The 24559-nt window shown below is 42.2% G+C and overlaps 3 protein-coding genes across 3 annotated transcripts; 1 reads left to right on the plus strand and 2 right to left on the minus strand.

The window, feature by feature from the left end:
• Nucleotides 1–9026: 9026 nt before the first annotated feature.
• Nucleotides 9027–9464, minus strand: LOC136465197 (uncharacterized). Its single transcript, XM_066464033.1, has one exon. It carries the CDS (start codon nucleotides 9462–9464, stop codon nucleotides 9027–9029), a length of 438 nt encoding a protein of 145 aa, XP_066320130.1.
• Nucleotides 9465–17661: 8197 nt separating this feature from the next.
• On the plus strand, nucleotides 17662–19612 carry LOC136462775 (glycine cleavage system H protein 2, mitochondrial-like). The gene is made up of 4 exons (XM_066461824.1): nucleotides 17662–17913; nucleotides 18639–18727; nucleotides 18961–19131; nucleotides 19219–19612. Exons 1-4 carry the CDS (start codon nucleotides 17823–17825, stop codon nucleotides 19342–19344), a joined length of 477 nt encoding a protein of 158 aa, XP_066317921.1. The 5' UTR covers nucleotides 17662–17822; the 3' UTR covers nucleotides 19345–19612.
• Nucleotides 19613–20654: 1042 nt separating this feature from the next.
• Nucleotides 20655–22701, minus strand: LOC136462776 (style cell-cycle inhibitor 1-A-like). Its single transcript, XM_066461825.1, has 4 exons — nucleotides 22546–22701; nucleotides 22307–22444; nucleotides 21986–22050; nucleotides 20655–21145 (listed from the first exon to the last, which is right to left on the minus strand). The coding sequence occupies exons 1-4, from the start codon at nucleotides 22595–22597 to the stop codon at nucleotides 20918–20920; spliced, it is 483 nt and encodes a 160-aa protein (XP_066317922.1). The 5' UTR covers nucleotides 22598–22701; the 3' UTR covers nucleotides 20655–20917.
• Between the last annotated feature and the right edge of the window lie 1858 nt (nucleotides 22702–24559).

The raw sequence follows: 24559 nt of genomic DNA on the forward strand, positions 1-24559 counted from the left end.
AAAGTTATTTGAAGGCTATAAAGAGAATATTGAGGTACTTAAAGTATACACAAAATGTTGGTTTGTGGTATCCCAAAGGAGCAAAGTTTGAGCTAGTTGGTTACTCTTGTCGTAGAACCGACCAATTTATAAGAGTACAAGTACAATGGCAGGCCACAAGCGGTCGCACTGTCATACTTGAACCCATATAAACCCAGTAGTCTGTCGAGTACCATGATGGGTCTCGATAAACGATTCACAACAACCAAGATCGTACATGATTCAACATACATGTCACATATTACATAATACAATTACCACGATGTTAGGGCTAGCCAAGTTTCTCACTATCCGGGAGAGACGGCGATTCGAATCGATTTCAACCAGCTAGGAATTTATTCCTAACACAAACCCAGGCAGACCAGATCAACAGTCACCTTAGGTCACCTTTGGTACAACTCAAGTACACATTTCGTGGGTTCGCCCAGCTCCGCACAATCAGGGACAACCAAATGACAGGACGTTCAGGCCTAGCCTGCCCAAGGGCTTAGTCTGGCTTCCCGCACATCCTTACTACCATCTAGAGTGAGTACTCTTACAGAGCAGGGCCTAGCCTAAGTTGAGCTACTCGGCTTCGCGGTCGGAATGAGTTATCCGGCCAGCTAAGTGATAGGCATGCGTTCAATCTTATCAGAAGTGCCAACAATGGTACGGTCCTTAATCGGCACAGACGAAATCACTTGAGTCAACCTACTATAGACTCCGCCTGGCCTCCATTTACTTTTACCCCATGATTCTTTTCCATGATAGCAAATATAGCCCACCGTGCTTCGGTATCCACCTATATCTCGCAGGTGATAGGAAATCACCCGACTTCTACCGGTCTAAGCATGGCTAAGCATATATTCGATCCTGGACCTATATAGGGTTAAAGGTATATTTCTAGATAAGGAAATCATATGCATCAAGTGGTTCCAATCAACTCTTATAACCTAATGCATCAATCATAAAGTACTCAAGTAATATTTTGTAAAACACTAGGAGACTTAGAATGCTCTAGGGCTTGCCTTTCAGAAAGGAAGTGGGGCGGTGATCAGGGCACTCCGGAAGCTCTTCTAGGGTCTGCTCCTCATCTTCAGGAGCTATGGCTTGAGGAATCTCCTACTGGTCCCCTTCCTCTCCTTCGTTGAATTCCAGCAACGTTATCTCCTCGGTCGATCCTATATGCATGGATATGGCATAAGATATTATGAATGCATACATGCTGACAAAAAGAGTATGATGACACATGATGAATGGATTCTTGTAAGTATTCTTAACAACATGGTGTTAAAGTAATAACAAGTGCATCATATTTTACTGAGTATGTGCATATCTCTTCTTGATTATTTAATCAACTACTTCAACAATTTCTTTACTACACCACAAAATAATAGCTACTTGTTTTACTCATAACTAAAGTTTTACTTATCCAAATGCTGTGAACTTGGACTTTCTAGAAATCTTATAAAATTATCTACAACTTTCTTTTAATACTCTTACTGTGATTCAAGAGCTATATAGGGCAAACAAATCGTTCAATCAAATCTATCCAGAAAGTAAACCTTTCAGACAGCAAAATTGTAACAGCTAGAACTAAAAAACTCTAAGTCCTATGACTGTGAAAATTTAACACAAGGTAGATTAGTAAGTTATCTACAACTTTGTTATTAACAAGTTTTACAGCAGAGACCATTTTCCATATGAAATCATCCACCCAATCAAAACTATACATGCAGTCTTGTATTTGAAGGATAAAGCGATAATTAGTTATTTGTATACAATCAATGGCTTCTAAGCCTTACCATTTACATAAATAGTTACTATACATCATAAGAACCATAGAAAACATCATGCTTAATCACAATTTAATTATTTAAATGCTTTTATTAATTTAATTAAATAATTAGGGTAAATAATAAACATATACTAAAGGTGCATCATAAATTTTAAACAATTTACAGTGGCTTACTAGTGCTATCAATAGACTACTATAAAAGTTTCATGCCATTTTACCAAGTAAAACATCCTATGCAAAAATGACAAGGCATAAAGGCTTAAAATAGCATAAAGAGGAAACCCTAGTGAAAAGTGTCAAGAAACAGATCTTATATTTTTCTTAGCATCCATATGGTACTAGGACAACCTCCAATAAATTTCATGAGTATTGAATTCATAAATAATTTATAAAAATTCACACAAGGATCACCTAATTATAAAAGGAAAATCAATAACTAAAAATCTATTCATGCACTGACCCTCAAATTTTTACCAGAGCTTATACTTATCAAGAAAAGCTTACCATATCAATATCATAATTTTTGGAGCACAGAAACTCTAGATATAAATTAAACAAGTTTACATATATTTAAAAACACATTTTAAGTTTCATTTTAAATCTTCTAGAAACTTTACTACAAATGCTAATATCATATTTTTCATAAATACTACACTTCCTAAGGAACACTATAAAATTTGGTTCACAATATTTGAATCTCTATAGCTCAACTTATCCATTTTCAAAGACTGCATCTAAATAGGAAATAAATGAACTATCCTACTGTTGTACAGTCAGTGACAACTAGGACCCGCTGTCAGTCGGCCCCATGCGTCAGTGAAACGAAACAGGGCAGCGGCGCTGCTCAACGCTTGCGCAGCCAGAGCTCGTCAACGATGAGCTTCACCAGCGACGGCAAGTGGACCTACGTGTTCTACAGAGCAATGCGCGCCGAATGACCTAGGTGGTGGCAGTGAAGGTGTGGCAGAGCATGCTCGTCGCCAGCCATGGCGGCACGGCGACGCTGCTCTGCGATGCACTAGTCATCACCAGCCATGGCGAAGTCAGGCGAGGCGCGCTACAGCATCACGGTGACCATGCGAACATATCTAGATGACCTAGGCGGCTTGAGGTGCTCTGACGAAGCATGGCCATGGCGGCGGCCATGGCGGAGCTCTGGCAGAGGCACACCCGTAGTGGCGCAAGGCGAAACATGGCTTACCAACAGCGTGGCTATGGATGCTGTAGTGTGAGAAAGGTAGAGCAGAGTGAGGTGGAGCTCTGAGCGCAACTGATTGGAGAATGGGGTGGTGGTGAGCGTAGGCGGTCTCAGCGAAGCATCTGCGGTGGCGAGCACGGTGAGCAAAGGAGCGCGGGGAGGCGAGTGAGAGCGAACGGTCGGCTCGGTGGTGACTTAAACGCGTCGCTAAGGTCGTGCTGGCCGTCGAGGCCTAACGAGCGGGCCCGGTGTCGGCGTACGGCCGCCAGATGGGGCGCGCGGCCATGGCTTGTCACCATGCGGCGGGCAGCGCCTGTTGGCCGGTCGGCCACCGAAGCTGTTCGATCCAGTCATCAGCGCTACGACAGACCGACTGACGATGTGATTTCAAGGTGAATTTACTCTCGATACAAAGCGATTCAGCGAATGACTCAAACGAAAATCGTAGCGCTAAGTACCATCTCAAATTCTTGTTTAGAACTCTAGTCTCAATTCTCAACCAATCTCAAGTAATATCATCCCAAAATTGAGGTTGTGAAACTATCAGTGTATCTGACTTAGGCAATTTTCTCTAAGTGTTGAAAACAGTGAATTGTGGAATCTTGTGAGCCTAATTCAAGCATGCTAGGAGCTAAACTAGTCTATGACCCAAAAATAAAAGTTGTTCCCCTTATCAAATACTACAACTTTGCTTTAGTGACCACCTCCATGCAAGGTCTCTATCATATGGTTCAAACTTGGTCAAACCCCTTACATTCAAAAATGACTTATACATGAACTATGACTTAATGACCAATTTAGCCCTAACCATGAATACCAAAGTTGTTCATAATGATATTCTAAACATGTTTAAGCTAATTATAAGGTCACACAATCATTTCATACATTGGTTACACATAGAGCTATCTAGGTCAATATGCATAGCATCACTTAAGTACTTGATTAGACAAAATGATCTTCATGAACATTGTTCCACTAGTCATCATAAGTGTAGCTAATATGTTTTAGTGACTCACATCCACCATTTACATGTATTCACTCATGATCATATGCATATATACAAGGAAACATAAAATAACAAGCAATGTTGCATATGTTTCAATCACATGTTTCAATTGTAAAAGCTTAAATATGAATGCTTGATGCTCATGCTCGTGCAATGCAAGTCAATTTATGCAAGGCTAACACCTAGGGTGTTACAACTCTGACTCAGATTATGTGGGATGCAAGGTTGAAAGAAAGAGCACATCGGGCACATGTCAATTGTTGGGAAGATCACTTGTTTCATGGTTATCAAAGAAGCAAAATAGTGTTGCATTATCAACTATCGAAGCCGAATACATATCCGCCAGTAGTTGTTGTGCACAAATTCTTTGGATAAAGGCCACATTGAATGAATTTGGAATCAAGTTTAAGAAAGTGCCATTGCTATGTGACAATGAGAGTGCAATCAAGCTAACCAACAATTCGGTTCAACATGCAAGAACAAAGCACATTGATGTTCGCCATCATTTCATTAGAGATCACCAACAAAAAGGGAACATTTGCATTGAGAGTGTGGGCACCGAAGATCAACTTGCTGATATATTCACCAAGCCATTGGATGAGAAAAAGTTTTGCAAGCTAAGGAATGACTTGAACATATTATATTTCTCATATATGTGTTGATGCACCCCCCCCACTTATATAACATGCCTCTCCTTCGAGCAACCAAGGTAAAAGTTGATTGGCATGGCATATATCCTTGCTAAGGACATGTTTAGTGCATCTAGTCATTCCTTATCTCTTTTAGGCTCATTCATGAAAATTAAATGAATTTGATGCTTATAAGGTACCACTATTGCTTCTATGCTTGACTTGATCTAGTGGTAGCATATGACATGTTTGTGGGCTTGTAAACCTAGTGTTTGATCTAGAAAATGAGCCATAAGTGTTTAACTCAACATGGTATAAGATAACCCTTATTTGGAGGTGTGAAGAAGCTTATCCTTGGATCAAACTGAGTTAAATATCTTTGGCAAGTGTTCTAGATTGGACCAATTTTGGGAAAATGGTCCTCACCCCATTGATTGACATTGATAATCTTAACCTATCTAAAATTGAACATTTGTGGTCATTGATGACAAAGGGGGAGAAATTGCACAAAGATAAGGTTAAATGACAAAGGGGGAGAACTTTGACATAGGGGGAGAGATATGAGAAAGTAAGGGGATCAATTAAAATTTTGAACACACAAGTAGAGGGAGCAAACTTATAAACTTGATTGCTGCATTTGGATGTGCATTTCATATGTTTGCTTGCATGGCACAAGTTTTAAATTTAATGCTTGTATGGTTTATGCTAGTTGTAGGTTTGAATGATGAAATAAAAAACTAGCATGCATAGGTTGAGTAACTAGACTTGTGTTTATATTATGAAAACTTGACCCTTGCTTCTAATGTTGATCTTATGGGGTATTCTAGTTTTTTGTGTGCATGTCTAGTTACTAATGGTGCTAAGGATGATATATTGGTACACTCTGATTGGTATCATGCTTCAAAGGTATCTCTTATACCTTAGCATCATTTGGTAGACATTACTCTCCCACAACTCAATTCCATGCATATGTGCAAGCTTTCAATCTAAACTCTTAGCACATATGTAGGGGAACCTAATGCTACCATTTGGGGTCCATAAAACTTGTCCATATCCTTTTACACATGGTAAATATGCTTGGGCAAGCAACATGGATTCAAATAAATTTCAATTCATATCTTTGTGAAAGGGTTGTCATCAATTACCAAAAAGGGGGGAGATTGAAATCTCTAGTTTGGTTTTGGTGAATTGATGAAACCCTAAGTGCTAACCTAGTTTATCAAAGTGATCATGAGATAGGTAGCACTATTCCAAGTGGTGGAGCAATGTTGAAGATCATGATGATGGTGTGACCATGGTGATGATCAAGTGCTTAGACTTGGAAAAGAAGAAAGAGAAAAACAAAAAGCTCAAGGCAAAGGTGAAATCTTGATAGGAGTTTTTTGGTTTGGTGATCAAGACACTTAGTGAGTGTGATCATATTTAGGATCGATAGCCGTACTATTAAGAGGGGTAAAACTCATATCGAAATATGGTTATCAAACTGTCACTAGATGCTCTAACTCATTGCATATGCATTTAGATCTAATGGAGTGCTAACACCCTTGAAAATGTTTGTGAAAATATGCTAACACATGTGCACAAGGTGATACACTTAATGGTTGGCACATTTGAGCAATGGTGGTGAAGTTTGGGAAGTCAAGGAGGTCACTGTGCTGACCAGACGCAGGATCGGACGCTAGACCTACGTGTCCGGTCAGTAGTGGAGCAATGGTGTGGTCTTAGCCTTGTTGATCGGATGCTAGTGTGAGGAGGTGATCGAACGCGCAGCCTCTAGGTTGGGTCAGCGATGACGTATGGTGACATGGTGGTGAAACAGTTGGCGCGCAGTGGCAGTGAGGACCGAACTTGGCCATGAGTCCATCATGCTCCCTCGGACGTGTCTGATCAAGAAAGTGTGGCTCTAGATGCTCTCTGGAAGTGACTAGACTTTGTGTTGATGGAGCATCCGGTCATTCCATCGGTGCATCAAGTCGTTGGGTTGGCGCCTCGGGTGAGGCCACGAGCGGATGCTGGGCGGCTACATCCAATCTTGGCATGGTGTGTTCGGTCATTCATTAACTTGAGTGCATGATTGAGTTGACTGTTGGGATTGGATGGTGCATGTTTGAAGCTATTACACGTGGCAGTGATCCCACAACCGGACATAGGGGGCCGAACATGCAATTGATCTGATCGGCACGTCCGGTCACCACGTAGTGAGTTGCCCGTGGTGCCCAATGGCTCTATTTCAAGGGGACACCTATATAAGGCATTTGGCTGACTCTAGCTCACTCTCTTGGCCATTTGCATTAACATAGCAACCTTGTGAGCTTAGCCAAAGCCCTCTCACTCACCTCCATCATTGATTCATCATCTTTGTGAGATTAGGAGTGAATCTAAGTGCATTGCTTGAGTGATTGCATCTAGAGGCACTTGGTATTCGTGTTTCACTGTGGGATTTGCTTGTTACTCTTGGTGGTTGCCGCCACCTAGAAAGCTTGGTGTAGCGAGGATCGTTGAGCAAAGAAAGGTGCTTGTCTCTAGCTCCAATCGTGGTGATTGTGAGGGGTTCTTGACCTCTCCCCAGTGGAGAGCCAAAAGATACTCTAATGGATTGCTCATAGCTTGTGTGATCCTCATCTTATGTTGGTTGTGCGGCACCCTATTGAGGGTTTGGCGTGTGATGCCATTTAGCACGTGAACCTCCAAGTGAGTGAATCACCACAATGAGGACTAGCTTACCGGTAAGCAAGTGAACCTCAGTAAAAAATCTTATGTCATCTTGTCTGAGGATTTCTTGGTATTCATTGTGATTGATTGGATCCATCATTGTGATTGGCTCCATTCCTCTACACGATGGTATAATCATCACATCCCCTACCTTGCATTTAGATTTCTATTGTTGCTTCGCTCTTTAGTGTATTTTGTTTTGAGAGCAAGCTTGTGTTGGGTCTAGTGGTTAGTGTGGCTCTTTAGTTAGTCTTTGAGAGCACATAACTTAGAGTAGTGACATAGCCATTGTGTGCTTAGAGATCATAGACACTAGAATTGTGGTAGGTTGCTTGCTCTTTTAGTAGGCTAGCACAACACTCACTTCACTGTTTAATTGTCTAACATATTTGCTAAGTATTGTTGTAGAAATTTCTCACATTTAATAGGCTATTCTCTCCCCTCTAGACATTAGGACCTTTCAGTATAGCCTAATCCCTCTTTGTTGAGAGAAAATCTTTGACTACTCAAGCACTTTAGCAAGCGAGCATCTCCACCATAGACATTACCTAAGGCACGAGTGAGCTCATTCACCTCCTTCTTGAGGGTCTCATTTTCCACCATTAGTGAGGGATCACAAGTGAAACCATCACTCAAAGGTAAAGTAGAAGTGGTAGTGCTACCAGAAGGGTTAGTGGGAGCAACAATAATGGGCTTATAAGAAGATTCATCAAGAATATCACATGTTAGTCCCACATCACATGACACAATCACTTGCTCCTTTTTTTGCTTTTTCCTCCATGACTTGCTTGAGGAAAGAGGAGTGAGCCTTTTCAATCTTAGAGTGAGCTTTGCCAAGCATCTCATGGTCTTCCCTTAGACTCTCATGAGAGGCATTGAGCTCATCAAAGGATTGCTCAAGAGATTTGATCTTCTTGCATAATTCTTTGCACTCCTTTCTCTTCATCTCAACACAAGTGTGCACTTGCTCACACATGTCCATGAGCTCCTCCTTGGTGTACTACTCCTCATCATCACTTTCACAATCATCATCACTCACATCATATTTTATCTTGGTAGGCTTTGCCATGAGGCATGTCGATAGAGTGTCAAAGATGGAAGGTTTGTTGTTGATGCTGATGCTTGCTAGTGCCTTCTTGATTGATTTCTTGCCATCATCACTAGACTCATCACTGTCCAAAGAGCCATCACTATCCCAAGTCATCACATAGCCTCCACCCTTCTTCTTTTGAAAGGTCATCTTCTTCTCCTTCTTCTCCTTCTTTTCCTTCTTGTTCTTCTTGTGCTTCTTCTCATCCTCATCATTGTCACTGTTGTAGGGACACTCTGCTACAATGTGATCCAGGCTCTTGCATGTAGCATCTCCTCACATACTGTTTACTCTTGTTGTTGCCTCTTCTTTTTCTTGCACCATAGCCCTTCTTCTTCATGAATCTTCCAAACTTGTGCACAAAGAGAGCCATGGCTTCATCATCAATGTCACTAGCATCTTCATCATCACTTGATTCTTCTTTCTTATACTTGCCCTTGTTCTTGGATGATGAGCTAGCCTTGAATGCTACACTTTTCTTCTTCTTGTCTTCATCTTCCTTCTTGTCATCCTTGTCAACCCCCTCCATTTCCACACAGTATGTCTCTTATGTTATGACATCACCTAGTACTTGGTTAGAGGGTGAGTTGCTTCAATTCTCCTCTAATGATGATCAATCTCAATGTCTCAAATCTAGGAGGTAAGCACATCAAGAACCGATGAGAGATATCATCATCATTGATCTTTTCTCCCAAAGCATTCAAATCATTGACAATTTCTTGCAACCTATGGAACATCTCTGGAATCCTCTCATCATCCTTCATTTTGAAGCTTGTCAACTTATCCTTGAGGATGTATAGCTTGGCACTCTTCACCACCGGTGTGCCCACATATGTTTCTTTCAATCTCTTCCACACCTCACTAGCTCTCTCACAATCCTTGATTTGCTCAAACACCTTGGAATCAATGACATTGTAGATGGTGTTTAGAGCCATTGTATTGCATTGCTTGTTGGCCTTGTCATTGTTGGTGAGATTGTCCAGATCAAGAATCACAAAGTCACTCTTGCTCATATCCCACACTTGGTCATTGATTGAACCAAGGTACATCTTCATTTTCTCTTCCAATAGTCATAGCATGTACCATCAAAGAACGGTGGTTTGCCCCCCACATGGTTGAACACAATTTGAGCCATCTTTTAACACTGAGGTTGTTAAGCCTTCAATCAAACGGTGACCACGGCTCCGATACCACTTAAAAGGTCCTAATATAGCTAGAGGGGGGGTGAATAGCCTATTTAAAACTTCTACAAAACACTAGAGCAAATTGGTTAGTAACACAAATGGCGTAATGCAATTTTGCTCTAGCTCTATAAGGGTTGTAAGCCACCTATCCCAATAATTCTAGTTACTATAAACACTATCACACGCAACAAACTAGATCACTACTCACTAAGCTAGTGTGATCTCAACGACTAACTACACTAAAGAGCTTGACAACTAATTTGTGAGAATATAAATGAGTAAGTAGGGTGATTATACCACTGCGTAGAGGAGTGAACCAATTACAAGATGAATACCAATTCAATCACCAGGAGAATACCAAAGGGCAAGAGACAACCAATTTTTCTCTCGTGGTTCATGTGCTTACCGGCACGCTAGTCCCCATTGTGTCGACCAACACTTGGTGGTTCAGTGGCTAATAGGTATCACACACCTAGCCTACCACAAAGAGGCGCTGCAAGAACCTACCCACAAGTGAGGTAACTTAATGACACGAGTAATTTACTAGAGCTACCTTGAGGCTCTTCGCCAGGGAAGGTGCAAGACCTCTCACAATCACTAGAGTCAGCCACGAACAATCACCAACTCATGCCGAAGCACCTCCACTGCTCCAAGCCATCTAGGTGGCGGCAACCACCAAGAGAAACAAGAAATCCGCAGCCACAACGATCCCCAAGTGCCACTAGATGTAATCACTCAAGCAAATGCACTAGGAATCACTCTCAATCTCACTATGATGATGAATCAATGATGAAAATGAGTGGGAGGTGTTTGCTTAGGCTCACAAGGATTTCAAGTATGTTAAAGTGCCAAGAGAGTGAGCTCCAAGCTGGTACCTTCCTATTTATAGAGCCCCAAGACTCAAAGAGCCGTTGGCCACTCTCGGGCTGACCTAACACACTGATCGGACTCAGCCCAGCATCCGGTCAGCTAGTGTCTGATCGCACTGATGGCCACCATGTGTCCATGTTCAAACCTCAACCATCGGATCCCAACGGTCACTTACCATTCAATGCCATGGTCAACGAATGACCGAACGCACTGCTCAAGTGATCGGACTCCAAGCTGATAAAAGTTGACCGGACACGCCTGGTCAAAGGTGACCTGACACACCGTGGTGCCCGGTCAACATTGTCTCACTCACGGTGCCAACTTCAGCGTACGTCATCATCGACCTGACACGACCCCTACGTGTTCGGTTGCTTCACTGCTCCTGCATCCGATCGCACCATCGAGCGCTGCGCCTCACTATTGTGCGTGATCGGGCGTGACCCCGCGTCAGGTCCAGTATCCGATCACGTTCCCTACTCTCCCGGCCAATGCTGCGCCATCTATCTATAATTGACCGGACGCGCCGGGGTGAGTCCGGTCACCCCATGGCCAGCGTCCGGTCATGGACTTTCAGCTCCTTTTCTTTTTCTAAGTCCACAACCACTTCACCCTTGCTTCCAACTTGCTAACCATAAAGTGTAGAACTTGTGTGCATGTGTGTTAGCATTTTTCAAAGTATTTTACAAGGGTCAAGGTTAGCACACTAGGTTCTTAAATGCATATGCAAGAATCATGTCACCTAGTGGCACTCGATAAACCATTTAGCCAAAGATTTCCCCTCTTTATAGTATGGCTATCGATCCTAAGTCACTCACACCCTCTATGATGTCTTGATTGCAAAAAAGAAACCTATCTTATACCTTTGCCTTGATCATCTCGATTTTTGTTTTTCTCTTTCTTCTTTTCCAAGTTGAGCTTGATCATCATCATTTCATGTCCACCTTCATCACCATGGACCTCATCTTGCTCAAACACTTGGATTGCACCAACCTAGCTCATATCATAACTCATGACAAAGGTTAGTGCTATATTTCATCAATTATCCAAAACCAAACTAGCGCTTTCAGCAGGGGCACAACAAACAAGGGCGCCACTAGCCTGGCAGCACGCTGCATCGGTGCCCGCTCGATCTAGGACGGCCAATGACTGAGAGGTGAAACCCTAGGTCGGCACCGTCGCCATGCTGGGGCCCGCCATTGCCATGCGACGCAAGGGGGAATGGGGAGGAGAAGAGCGGCCGCCACCGCGCCAAGTTTCGACCACCGCGGAGGTCCTCTCGCATCTCATGTATGGCCTGTCTAGCAACGACATTCCTATATATAAAATATGTAGGTAAGTAAGGCTAGGAACTTTAGTATGGACAACGGATAAGTCAGGAATCGACATGGCTACCTGGTCATGTAGTCGTCGAGGAAGAGGCATTCAGCAGGGGTGGAGCGGCGATGGGACCGGCACTAGGAGTCGCCTGAGTAGGGGCGACGGGGGCGCTGCTGGCCTGGCAGCATGCTGTGCCGGAGCCCGCTCGATCCGAGATGGCCGGTGATAGAGAGGTGAAACCCTAGGTCAGCGCTGCCACCATGCTAGGGCCCACAATCGTCATGCGATGCGAGGGGGCGTGGAGGAGGAGAAGAGCTACTGCCGCCGCGCTGAGTTCTGGCCGCCGTGGAGGTCCGCTCGCATCGCCGCCCTACCCGTGTCGGGAGAGATGGGGAGAGAGAGGGAGGGGAAGAGAAGAGGCTACCGGGACACGGACGGAGGGGGAGGGGGCCGGCGTTGCGCCGGCCATGGGGACGCCGTCGGCCCGCCGTCGCCGCCTCGGGAGAGACAAGAGAGAGAGGATGGGGAGCGGCATGTGTTTTTTTTGCGGTGAGGAGGGAAGGGAGTGCGAGATATTTCTGTGGATGACGTTTTCTGGGTGATGTGGCTGAACGTGGGCCAAGTAAGGAAAATATGGGTGACGTGGCTCGCTGTATGAATTTAGGGCGACTTGGCCGGTGTCCCCTGCCGGGGCCAAGCTTGGCTTTGAAGGGGAGGGGCGACGTGGCCGGTGTCCTCTGCCGGGGCCGAGCTTGGCTTTGAAGGGGAGAATATTCTCTTTTCCTTGACCTTTTCTTTTGGGGATATTAGGAGCTGAGAAAATATTGTGGATGCTGGAATGATCTGGGTGTTGAGAAGTTTTGTGTGATTATCCCACATGCGCAAATGTCCATCTAAACGAAGAACAAATAACATGTCCCTTATGGCAATTGCTACTATATCATGCACTAGGACCCAGAGTCTCTTTTATGCAAAATAATGATGTTAAAGTAAGATAATTTCTCTCTCTGCCATCTCTCACTCTCACTATTCTCACTTTCACAGATAGCAAACATAAACCAATAGGAACCTGCCTGGGCCACCCTGATCAATTTTACATGCAAGATTTATTATTAATTGCACCTAACATTTATTATAAGCAATGTAATTTATTTGATTTAATTGAAATAAGGTTAGATCAGACATAAATCAATTTTACATGCAAGATTTATTATTAATTACACCTAACATTTATTATGAGCATTGTAATTTATTTGATTAAATTGAAATAAGGTTAGATCAGACATGATTAAATCTAATAAATATAGTTAGTTCATTCCCCTTTTTTGAGAAAAGTTCATTCCCTTTGGTGGTGGTGGGTTCAAGTTCCACGAAACAATTTATATGTCCTTTCAAATTTACGGATGTTTGCTAGTAGTAATAATATTGATAATTTTTTATGCAAAAAAAGGACTTGCCCTACACAGGCCTTGTATTTTCAAGCTTTCGTAGCACAACCGGCCCATATAAGGTTCGAATCGAATCGAAGTCATTAAAAAACTTTCCGAATCAGATTGGAGTGAATAGAAAAGGAAAAGTCGGTGAGGCTGCCGCCATCGCGTCCTCCGACTATGCTCTCCGCTCCTGCCCGCCCAGCCACGCGCCTCCGCCGCAGGCGTTCGGACTCCCGTGCCGTCGCCACAAAACTCCACCGCTCTTCACCGCGCGCTGCCGCAAGGAAAACCCTAGGCTAGGGACTAGGGTGTCGGCCCAGAATCGACGCCTTCGCAACCCCGTCTGCACCGCCTGCCTCGTGTCCTGCGGTGGACGGTGGTAAGCTTGAATTTCACCTCTTTCTCTCAAATTCCATCAATTCCTCGAATCACAGTTCACCAGCGCATAGTCCACCAGCTCATGTTCTAAGATGTAACTCGTTTTCCTTATAAAGTCATGCTCTGTAGCACCATATATTAGACTCAATTTCGTGTCCAAATTAAATTTCAAGTCCCTCTATAGTTCAGTTTATATATATACCAGGTAATCTCATTCATCTGTCTAGCCCAGTTCCAAGCATTACATTTTTATCTATGAGTAGTTTAGAACTTTAGATTGGAAATTGCTGCCTACACGATATACTCCGAGCTTAGTTTTAGGTGAATTTGGGAAAACTAATCAAATTAAAGTGAAGGACGTGCCATGTGTATTAGTGCTATGCTCGTACGTTCTTCGTCACACATCATTGGTGTTGTACATGATAAGTTGTTATAAACAACAATTAAGCATCGATCTCTTCTATTACACACAGACTGACTTGTGCACAAGCATTATCATGGATTTGGGCTCATTATTGTTGGAGAGCAAGATGGCAGTGACTACTACCACCTAAATTTTCATGCTCGGGACAAGAAAGGACACTCACAGCTCTTCTTTGGTGAGATCATGGTGTGTGTTTCGCCTGAAGAGGAGGATGTCACTTGTTGCCACCCCGTTTCACTTTCTGATGTCGGTATGTCGTATGTGACCTCATTGGTTCATGTGCTTTTATAAGATGGATAGATATTCATGGCTAATATATGCTCTGTTTGAACATGTGAGCTAGTTTGGTTGTGTTGGTATATGGTCGTGTCTTTATAAGTTATTTGTTCTGATTTTCGATGAAGCTAGCTCATTAACAACACACGGCTGGTTGTGAGATTAGCAGCATCACAAATTAACACTATATAGAAAAGATGAGTTATTAGGATATGTAGTTACCTGTTTTCTGCATATGCCTTCTACCATGGGCTTAACTGCACATACAGAAGTAGCATTCCATTGGTGGTGTTAATATTTCTGTTTGGGCTTAATCCCCTAGGCCCTAGTAGTTGAGTAATACGTAGTAAACTTTGTTGGGCCTCTTTCCAACTAGACCAATTAATACAGATGTAGTTTTAAATTCAAGTATATGTTTGCCTTATCGTTTATGCATCCTACTAGTTTTTAGCTCAACGACCATTGTATAAATGGTTTATTTACTAGGTTTTGTTGCTTTCCTCATAATACTCTTGAAAAATGTACACTCTGTTCTTTGTGGCACAACGGAAAATGTAATGCAGGACTATTTGAGCATTGTAATGGTTAAAAAATCTATTTGGTGCATATATATGATAATGGAGCATTTATTTGAAATTGTGGGTTGTGGATTATTTGATTTGTAGGCGGCAAATGTATCCAAACCCTTGAGGAGATGAAGGACTACGTATTCCCACCTTTGGGAACAGCAGGTATGGATAACGAGTACTGCTATGGGTGTTCCCCTACAATGAAGCACCCAGAAGGGACACGCTATGTTGCTGGCCACGTCGCTGATTCTCGACACTACTATATGCCTAGCCTCGACCCCGATCCCGAGGACTGATGTATTTGGCACAAAATTGTTTAAAATAGAAGAGACCGACAGCTTAGTCCATTTGGGCATATATAGAATGGATATATAACTCCTGAAAAATCGGTTAATGAGCTAGCTTTATGCCATCTTTCTTGTCAACATTTCATTGGGGCTGTCATTCTTAATTGAAATTGAAATCCCGTTGAGCTTTATATTATGTTCAATGTCAAACTTTCAGTGAGGGTAGCCCCTGTTTTATTGACATGACTCATCTTATATGTTATAAGTCATCACTATATATTTGACTGTAATTTTATCCTTGATATTTACAACTCGTTACATCTATCGATCGAAGCATGTCAGTGTGAAAAAGTCATAGGTGACACACTGGCAAGTATTCTTCATTGTTGAACCTGAAGTTGTGGGCATAATATTGACATTTAACAAATCGGAAATGTTTTGGAAAGAGCTCCTGACGTCATGTTTTTCATATCCATCTATGCGTCACTCGCGCTTTCAACGAAACGCCGAACGCGTGATAGCGCGGACCTGAGATTGGTAAATGTTTTTCTAGTGCCACTCTACCTTCACTGTGCCCCATTCTCTTCTCACCCCCGTCATCAACAAGGGAAATATATATGGTGAAAACCATATACTAAGGAGAACATAGAACCCAATTTAAAAAACATAGTTTGATCATTCAATAAAATTAAAAATTAAAAATTAAAATTTGAATACAAATATGTAGTCACTTGCAAGAATTAAGATGCAAACTTGCTTTTGAAAAAATCAAACAAAAATGATGAGATTTTGCTTTCTAGTGCACATGCATCTAAAATTTGTCATTTTCATATGATTTTTTCTACTTTGAGTTTGTATCCCAACTTTTGCATGGTCAGTAAAATTAATTTCTGTGTTTCCACCTAATATGTGGTTACCACCATATATTTGCATCAGGAAGGCTTCATGAGCCAACTCATTTTCGTGGACGCACTAAGGTACTTGAGGTCGTGCATGGAGGCCTTGCATTGTCAAATCCAGGGCCATGGTGATGGTGCCAAAGGCGCTAAAGGAGTAAGGTCCTCCGAAGCGTGGGCTAAGAGTGAAGCTTGAAGAGGGGAGAGAGTATTTGAGCACTACTTCACATGTTGCATGTAGTAAAGCATGTTCTAAAAATTTTGGGAGCGATGCATGAACAAGCATTCGATGCTTAATGATTTTAAAAGTCAGTTTTTTTTAATAAGGAAACCAAGTTTCAGCCTCTACCATATGTGGATGGTACACAGTTGAGCGTCACGATACAAGTCAACGACATAAGGCGAGGACCCAAGCAGGAGGTAAAATAGAGCTCAGCCCATCTAGTGAGCCCGACACACAAAGGGAAGCACTAAACACCAATACGGTTTGTGAAGTTTCAACCAAACTTCACAAAAACAGACATAACAACGTCTTCTATCTTCTGCAGCTTTCCTTAAAAGTCAGTTAAAATAGACGAATCACCTAGGTAGTGGGTTTTTCATGTGCTTAAGTACTTCTATACTTGGCGTGTGTGCGCTTGTTAGGCTTACCAATGTCTTGTAGAGTTGTATTATTGGTAAACTTTTCTTTTGTTTTCACAGTGAAACCTACATACTGTTTTTAGAAAATTGTAAGTAGTGAAGAACCAATCTTCCAAAATAAAACAAAATACAAAGCTCAGCTTCCACGGCATGTTCTAAGCCACGCAAAACCAGTCAAGAACTGCAGTTTAAGTGGACTACTAAAATCTGTAAGCAGGAGGATTATTTGGGTAAAACGGAAATGCATGGTTGCCACAACAGTACCATTGCTGGGTCTTACATTCGTCGATGGTTTATTTTGCAATAGATCCCCTTACCAACTGCAGTCTGCAGCTGTTGTTGTTTTGCAGTCTGCATCAGCCACCAACCGCTGTTCAGAAGTCCGATCAGTGTCAGAGAGCAGCGGTGTCCTCGCTGGATTGTTTACGCACGCCGATGGCCCGACCCCAGCCCGTGATTCGCCGATGCCGACTAACCTACAGCAGTGGAGTAGCAATAGCAACAACGAAGTAGGAGTAGTTGTTGAATCTTTTTTGGGTTTGTTGGTTGGTGACGCCCTCGGCCAACCTCAAGGCTGCGTTGCTGCAGCGTTTGGTGGTCCTCCGGGGAAAAAGTTTCAGTTTAATTTGGTGATTATTTGAGCCTCAAACCAGCGCCAAATGGCGTCCATTGGATACGGAATCTGACGCCATCATCACAAATTGGCAAGAGGAAAAGGGATCGAAGCTTGATAAGTGAAACTCTGGAAGTCTGAACCTTTCTTTCCTTGCTGAAACGGAAGGGCAAGCCTGCATTTTGCATATATCACCAGAACTCAGGGGTCAAATTGCAAACCATAAAGGGCAAATACTGAAAAGCCCACAAGGGCCCATTTTTCTACTACTCGTACTAGTTTTCGCAATTTGGAGGCGCACCACCAACCTTCTCCATTTTCCATTATATTTTTCGCAATTCCGCAGAAAAAAAGGCCAAACGAGGCCACCAGCTCACACCACCGAGCGGAACGAACTCGGCGAGAGAGAGAGAGAGGAGGCGGCGCCGAGCATCCAATCCCTCTCCTCTCCTCTCCTCTCCTCGTCCGCCGGCTCCCGGATCATGGCCATGGCCGCCTCCTCCCGGCTGCTGTGGGCGTCCCGCGCCGCCGCCTACCTCAGGATCTCCACCTTCCCCAGGGCCTTCTCCACCGGTACGTTTTCCCTACCTCTCATCCTCTGTTTCCGGCGCTCTGGTTCGTCGGATCACGGCTCTTTGCGGTTGGTACGGCACCGTCTTGTTGTCTCGCGCGCGTATAGATCGGATTTGTGGAACTGTTCCTGGTTGGGACACAGCTCTGCGCCCTATCAGGCGGCGGATACGTTCAGGGAATGGGGGTTTACGACGGGGTTTAGCCGCCGCCGCCGCCGCCGCTCCTTATTTATTCTTTTTTAATATGGATGCTTTATCCTTCCGGAGTGGTTTCATTCATTCATGGTGACAGCACGTGTATGAAAAAGAAAAGGATCTTATATGTTACCCTGCTAATGTATTTGGAAGATTAATTTCTCACATTTATTTTAGTGTTAGATGTGGATGAGGAAGGCAATGTATTACAACTTGAAATTAATCTTTTTTATATGAATATAGATAGCCTTTAGTAAATTTGTGCTTCAGTACGGGTGCAGAAGAGATGGTCTCAGGAACACAGATTTTTATTGTGGGTTTGTTCTGTAACTGTGAAAGGTGGCTGAGAAAACTTTATTTGTAAGAGATATATTTATTTTTGTATCAGATAGACTTAAATGATAGATTCGAGAAGTCACTGGTTGGGGTTGGTTCTGGTACTTTTTGTGTGCATTGTTGCCCCCCGCAATGCCACTTCAATGCATACAACTTCTGGTGCTCTAAATTTTTCTCATGTTACCCCTTTTTCAGTGCTGAAGGATCTGAAGTATGCTGACACCCATGAATGGGTGAAGGTCGAGGGTGATTCAGCAACCGTGGGGATTACTGACCATGCCCAGGTTCATACATACATTCACATATTTCTATCACTGAATTTGGAGTGTGAGGCAATTCTAGGTGTTATGCCCTCGATATGTTTGGTTATCCAGTGCTGTCGTTCTTATCTATACTGATAAATATAATGCATGCAATCTGTTGGCTAGACATCAAGTTCCAATATATTATATCATGTTCAGTATACAGCATCAGAGTTTGCATTGCTTAAAATTTGTTTATTTATTTTGGCTTCCAGGATCATTTGGGTGATGTTGTCTATGTGGAGTTGCCAGAAGTTGGCGTCAGTGTATCCCAGGGAAAGAACTTTGGTGCTGTTGAGAGTGTGAAGGCAACCAGTGATATCAACTCACCAGTATCTGGAGAGGTAGTTGAAGTGAATGAGAAACTAAGCGAGGAACCTGGATTGGTAAGTGTTGCAACTCATATTAGCCAGAACTCATCTGAAAACAAACTTCCATGGGTAGATTAGTCAATGATTATCATTTCTGGTTAGGTGAATGCAAGCCCATATGAGAAGGGATGGATTATCAAGGTCAAGCTCAGCAATTCAGGTGAGCTCAATTCGCTCATGGATGATGAGAAGTACTCAAAATTCTGCGAAGAAGAAGACAACCATTGAAGAAATCAGAGTGTCTTCTGAACACCAAGGACCTGTGTTTCAAGCTTTATCACTGCTTCTGGTCTGGAGACCTGCTGTGACGAATTGGCAAGGTTCATCGCATGGAATAAATTAGTTTTAGGATTTGCCAAGGGCTTGGGAAATCCGAGCCTGTGAATGACGTGGTCAAGTTTGATTCTCTCTTTGTAGTTGTAATCTTGTGATTTCCTTCTTTTTAAATATCACTTTTTGATTCCTTGGTATGCAAATTTGTTGGTCCTTTTGTGAATGGTTCAGAATGTTCAACGTTATTACTGTACATAGTGAGCAAACAGGGGACTCATGCGTTTATACAGAGAGATTGCACCATCTGATATTCTGATTCACTAAAAAGGTATTTTCAATGTCGAAGAAATTGCAAGAAATATCAAACTTTTTTTTCGAATCCAAGAAGTATCAAACTCTTACAAATTGGAATTCGAAGATCATGTTAGAAGTGAACATAAATGAACAAGATTTGGAAGAACCGTCTTTTTCATTGATCTCTAAAATATATTTATACAAGGGAAGAGGTGTCATTAAGGGGCACTATTGTTCCTAAAGGACATGCCTAACTGTTCTTAAAGGACATGCCCTTTGAGAGTAAAACTAACTGTCTAATCCTATCCACTAATCTTGTGCTGGTCACGGTTAAAACACATCAATAGCTGCTTTTCAAGCACTCCTATTCAAATATAGATCTCTATGTATATCCTAAGTTTTCAAATCTCTTTTTACTATCTCTCCCATGTCAATTTCGGTCTACCTCTACTTCTCCTCACATTATTAGCTTGGCTTAGCACTCCACAGTGCACTGGTGCCTCTGAAGGTCTCACTGTTTCATAACGGTTCAAAAGAATATTTAAAGTGAACATTGACTGATAAAAAATATTTAAATTGTACATGGACTGATAAATGCGCACAATGTTTAGTGAACCTTATGACAATCCAATCCAAGGATGGAACATCTTTTCTACGTATATGTGAGAATTCCTAACTTGGCATCTTATACCAACCTTTCAGATAATAAAGAAATAGTTCTGGAACAAGTAGAAAACAAAGCAAAGCCATGGCATTTGCAACTGCACCTTAAGCTGATACGTCAGGGGACAATATCAGGAGCTGTGAAAGATTTTTTCTACAATTTGTCTGGTGAACTATGATACACTCAGAGAACTTTGCATCACACTCCCATAATAAACAAAGAAATAAATGAGGGCAGGGGGATCTACCTCATGTAAGGTTGCTGTAGAAAATATTAGCAATCAGCATTGCAAGAAAATCAATATATGTTGGCACTTAACATCAGAACACATCTTTCCCCCAGAAACAGATCTAACAGTATTGATCATTGAAAAACTAGCATTAATGTTAAACACTGGATACTAGAGAGACCCACGATCTACCTTCCTGCCTTAGACAGACATTATGCACATCAGTTTAAATACAATAACCTAGAACATTAAAAGCTGTTGCCACATGCAACTATAAGAAAATCTCGCCAGGAGAACACAAAATGTCTCAAGCTGAAGGACCCGATGAAACAGGAAATGTATCATGCTTTGATGTTCCAATTGTGCGCTGAACGTGGACCACTCGTAATCCCCTCATAGTATTGTGATGGCAGCTTTCCTTTGTTCCATTGTTTCACAAACTTTAGGAACAGATCACGAGCAGACTCTGAAGATAAATCCGAGAAATATTTGCCTTTTTCTTCCTTTAACCAGGTAGCAAACTCATTGTTCTTTGCAAAATAGTCATCCTTGGATATTTCTTTGAAGGCCTGTTTCAGTTTCAGCAAGTGGTAAAAATGAGAAACAAGGATAATTCAACGCTTAGCGACGAAGAAAGGAAGACACGAATTCAGTGAATGTCAGTCACTCCAGTCTTTTGCAACAATATACAGAACCTATTAGTCTAGCCAAATAAAGTCAAATCGCTATTTCTGTTCTTTTTTCTTAGCAACTTGCTACTTTTATTTTATTATAAAAAATATCACATCGCTGCTTTTCTAGAAATTCGATGATAAAAAAAAGATATATGTCATGCAACTAGCATTTTAAGCTAGGCATGCACACCATTCTTACTGATTTGTTTCCAGGGATTTGCGTACTAATATTTCATTCACTTATAGTCTATATAGCAGAAAAAGTTGAATGGTAACATGAAATCATGTCTTCAAATCACCCTTCATAGGAGAACAAATTCTGGCAAGTTTTCACGTCCTATTCAGCCAACGGATGAGAAATAGATTCTAGCAAGTTTCCATTGAGGCCAACATTAAAGGACCATACTATGGCTATGAGAATTGGAGAAATTTGCGATGTGTTAACCTTGGTTCATTCTTTCAAGATATCCCAATAAGTGTCAAGTTCGGTTATACACTTTAACTTGCAAGGCAAGCCAACACAAATCAATTTGGTTCTATTTCAGAGCACCATCCCATTATCAACCCATGACAAGCTCAATCTTCTACAACAATTTATCTAAGAAAAACGCAGCCCTAAAGAGGTAGCAAGCCTCAGTAATTCAGGAGGAATTGAATACTCCACTGTAAACTATTTACTTGGCACTGCCCAACAAAACTGAGTCTGAATATATCGTTACTCGTTAGACAACTTACAGCGTCCTTGTCTTTTCTCTTGTTCTTCTCCTTCTCCTTAGAATGCCTATCCTTAGTATCTCTCTCTGTAACACAGAAACATACATCAAAATCACAAGCTAGCAACACTTAATTTCACATAACCTAGTGTACATGGAGCTAGCAGAAATGCACTTAACACGCTGAGGTTCAAAATCACAGAAATAAGCGTATTGTTTCAGAAAGTGAGAACCGAAGCTGTGACGATTTAGCATCCTTGGAATGTTTTTTTTTTGGACAAAGCATCCTTGAAATGTCGACGAAATAAAAGAACCGGAAGCTGTAACGATTTAGGAGCCCAACCTTTGCCTTTGTCCCTGTCGCTGTGTTTCCCCTTCTTCCTCTTCTTGTGCCTGTCGTCGTCATCCTCCCTGTCGTCTCGGCCGCTCCTCCTGCTCTCCTTCTTGTCCCGCCTCCTCCGCTCCCTACCCTCTTCCTCCCCTGAACCAAAGCAAGAAAAGAAATCAACGGTCCGCAGCAAAACGAACCGATGGGTTGAACCACAGAGGGGATACGAAAGGAATCCCTGGGTGGCTGGGTACCTGAGGAGGGAGAAGAACGGCGCTTCCTGGACTTGCCCTCGCCGCCGCCCATCGTCGCCGTCGGTGGACTCGGCCTCGGCCTCGTCCGCCGCCCCGGGTCAGAAGAAGAGAAGGGAACTAGGAGGTCAGGAGCCTCGTGTTGGGCCCAAGTGAACAAGGCCCATGTGTTTTTGGCCCGCTTATCGAATGAAAATTGCCTGCGCGAAAGTCCCATCATCGTTGGGTGGCATCTGGGATCTGATACGTGGGGGTCAGAGTGAGAAGATGGTTTTGGCCACGGAGTTGAGTTCGGAAGAATCCTGTTTTTTTTTTTTTTTTTATGGAACACCCGCTTGCTAACTTGCCACTCCAAGGGTTCTTTTTCTTTGATTATGCCCCGTATCTCTCTAAGCCTATTTGATCTATTTGCTCTATCCAAGTTCGAGTGTGAAATTCGCTCCGATTGAAGTGTAGGGCTTCCTAATTTCTGCTTCGTCCTCCTGCATACTAGTATAGAAGGTTGGCCCGTCACCGTATACCATCGTAAGATGAACTAGAAATTAGTAGTTTCAACCAGTTACACAAAATAGGCAAGTTAAGTTCAGCGTGTGTTGCCTCCAACTATAACGAGGCCCTTTGACTTGAGGTACGATTTACCTCTTAACGCGCTTTCCTTCTAGAAGAAGTGAGGGTGATGTCCAATGACATGTTTGAAGAAGCTTGCTGTGTAGATAGGTAGCTCCATCGATTCTCAAAGATTCTCAAAGATCTGGTTGTTGATATTGGCATTGGCCAACAACGAATATTATTGTTTATGTCCTTGCTTTCGGACTAGGATTGTTCCTTCTTTCCAAAACATGCATCCTGTTTGCTTTATCTCGCTGCTTCTTCTGCTTATCCTTACTTTCGGTCAATAAGACATACTTAACTAGAACTAGGGGCGTACTATATTTGTCCTCACGGACCAACGTTCTATCTATACCCAGGTTAGGCAGAGCAGGAGGAGCTGTCTGATTCTAAACTCAGTCTGATCTGTCACACCCAGCCATAAACAACCATTCCAGATTCCCAAGATGAAGTGGAAAGAAAGAGGATGCATTCAGGATCTCATACTTCGAGAGAATAGGGTATATAATGACTCAATGACTCAATGTAAGAAAAGCTTTATCAAATTATCTTTTCCGAAGTTGCACCTATAACTACTCATTGAAAAGAATCCTATTCTTATGCTTAAATGCTCAATATCCAAGTGTTCTTACAAATTTGGTCATGATCAATTGCTTTGTGGATTGTCTCTTGATTAGTTGGTGTTTATCCCCTCGATATTGTAAGTTGCTTATGTCCAAACAAAGTATTTACTTGTTACTAATAAAAAATCAAAAAGTTTAGCCCGCGTTCTTCCTTAGATCCCTTCTTTTACTCTGATAGTATTGTGGATCAAAATCGATGCAAAGAAAATGAATCATTTCCATACTATAATAAAAAGTAGGTGTAATAAAAATAGAATTGGATCATATCACATGACTTATTCCATTTATACTCTATAGGATCTTACGGAGCCTGTTCATGGATGACATGGTTGGGGTATGATCATAGAAAATATTCTTCTCAAGAGGACTACCCTATCCTTCCTAGATAGGGGACTTACGTGTTGATTGGATGCGGAGACACCTTTGGTTGTGAATTCTAATGTGGCAGATCCAATTCTCTATCTACATGGCCAAATCAATTCAAGTCACGCGCTCCCATAATACGCCTTATTTTCTTTCATAAAATTCACTTCAACTATTTGTATAAAAATACTTCGAAGTTGAAGAGAAGTATCCAAATGACATGTCTTATTTTACAATAACCCATGTTTGTAGCAATGAAATACCACAACCTAGTGTACGATGGGAAGAATTCAAGCCTTTTGGCAAAGAAATGTGGAGACAGCAATCGAATCTAGAAGGGGCAGTACATGAAAAACAACATTGATGTGTTTTGGTGTCTCGTGCAGTCTTCTTGGACAATTGAGTACAATTACGACACATAA

This window comes from Miscanthus floridulus, chromosome 7, assembly GCF_019320115.1.
Source record: "Miscanthus floridulus cultivar M001 chromosome 7, ASM1932011v1, whole genome shotgun sequence".
In the NCBI taxonomy this organism is placed as follows: Eukaryota; Viridiplantae; Streptophyta; class Magnoliopsida; order Poales; family Poaceae; genus Miscanthus; species Miscanthus floridulus.

Coding starts and splice junctions, on each gene's coding strand:
- LOC136465197 (XM_066464033.1), bottom strand. CDS start 9,464: ATGAGCAAGAGTGACTTTGTGATTCTTGATCTGGACAATCTCACCAAC.
- LOC136462775 (XM_066461824.1), top strand. CDS start 17,823: ATGGCCATGGCCGCCTCCTCCCGGCTGCTGTGGGCGTCCCGCGCCGCC. Junction 17,914..18,638: donor CCCCAGGGCCTTCTCCACCG/GTACGTTTTCCC, acceptor CCCCTTTTTCAG/TGCTGAAGGATCTGAAGTAT. Junction 18,728..18,960: donor GGATTACTGACCATGCCCAG/GTTCATACATAC, acceptor TTTGGCTTCCAG/GATCATTTGGGTGATGTTGT.
- LOC136462776 (XM_066461825.1), bottom strand. CDS start 22,597: ATGGGCGGCGGCGAGGGCAAGTCCAGGAAGCGCCGTTCTTCTCCCTCC. Junction 22,445..22,545: donor CCGTTCTTCTCCCTCCTCAG/GTACCCAGCCAC, acceptor GCTTTGGTTCAG/GGGAGGAAGAGGGTAGGGAG. Junction 21,146..21,985: donor AGAGAAAAGACAAGGACGCT/GTAAGTTGTCTA, acceptor AAACTGAAACAG/GCCTTCAAAGAAATATCCAA.